The following is a 961-nucleotide window of genomic DNA, read 5'->3' as shown; positions in this document are numbered from 1 at the left end:
TTTGACCCTAGCTGACTTCCTGCCTTTGGAGCAGGGGGCTGGACTTGATGATCTCCTGAGGTCCCTTCCATCCCTAATGTCTGTAAAATCTATGAACCCCTGACTTAGATGCTCTAGGTTATTTCACTGCCTTCCTCAGGATGCAGGACCTTGCTATGACCATGGCTAAGTCATCTTGCTCTTCAGTGCTGCTGTTCCCCTGCCTGTGTGATGGGGATGAATCCTGTGAGGATTAGTGAGCGCCTACATGCTGCTCGGAAGGTGTCGTACACTATGAAAGAGCCTGTTAATTAGGTCGCTCCCTGGGTGCACAATCCTGATCTGGCCCCGTTTCACTTATACCCCTGGATGTTCCACTGTGGTCAGCAGAGCTCCCTGCTAGCTGTAAGTGGCATGACTAAGTGCTACAAGTGTCCCACTGGCAGAGCTGCTGGCTTGAAGCTGAATCTTTCTTGCCATTGAATTCTAAAAGCACCTCAGGACTGGGGGAGGAGGAGAGGCAGTCAGGAGCAAGCAGCAGGGGACTAACTCCAGCTCATCACCACTGCTGTCTCTTGTAAGAGACAGTGCCTCCCCCAAACGCAACCCCCACTTGAGTACAAGGGAATAGAAGGCTCCTAGGGTGGACTGCGATGGTGAGCTAGATTTGATCCCTCTGATCTATGTGTTGCTGTGGTCTGGCTCTGACCCTCCCCCTATCCCCTTCTTCCGTCAGTGGCTCCAAAGGGGCCCCACTCTCACAAAGCCTTTGTTCATCTAGCTGAGATTTGGAGCTGTAAGGCAGGGGAGGATTATGGCCTGGTTCTGGTTGTCCATGTTAATGATGTATTAGGAATTTTAGGATTTTCCCTTACGCCTCCCTTTGGGGCTGCAGCACTGGGGGGTACTTGATGAGACTAGAAGAACTGGATTGACTCTGTTTCTCAGATGGAAGGGGCAGTTTGGCAGGGGGGGCAGGGTG

The 961-nt window shown here is 52.1% G+C and overlaps 1 protein-coding gene across 1 annotated transcript in view; it reads left to right on the top strand.

Moving 5' to 3' along the window:
- The first annotated feature begins 8 nt into the window (after positions 1–8).
- Positions 9–961, top strand: part of WIPF2 (WAS/WASL interacting protein family member 2) — a 29941-nt gene continuing 28988 nt past the window's right edge. The window contains 1 exon segment of the mRNA XM_019506889.1: positions 9–261. Coding sequence (XP_019362434.1) covers positions 211–261 — 51 coding nt within the window. The 5' untranslated portion in view covers positions 9–210.

This window comes from Gavialis gangeticus, unplaced genomic scaffold (genome assembly GCF_001723915.1).
Source record: "Gavialis gangeticus isolate Ggan-Ray unplaced genomic scaffold, GavGan_comp1, whole genome shotgun sequence".
Lineage (NCBI taxonomy): Eukaryota > Metazoa > Chordata > Crocodylia > Gavialidae > Gavialis > Gavialis gangeticus.
Note: the sequence above shows the minus strand (reverse complement) of the source record. Positions and strands in the feature narration are given on the sequence as shown.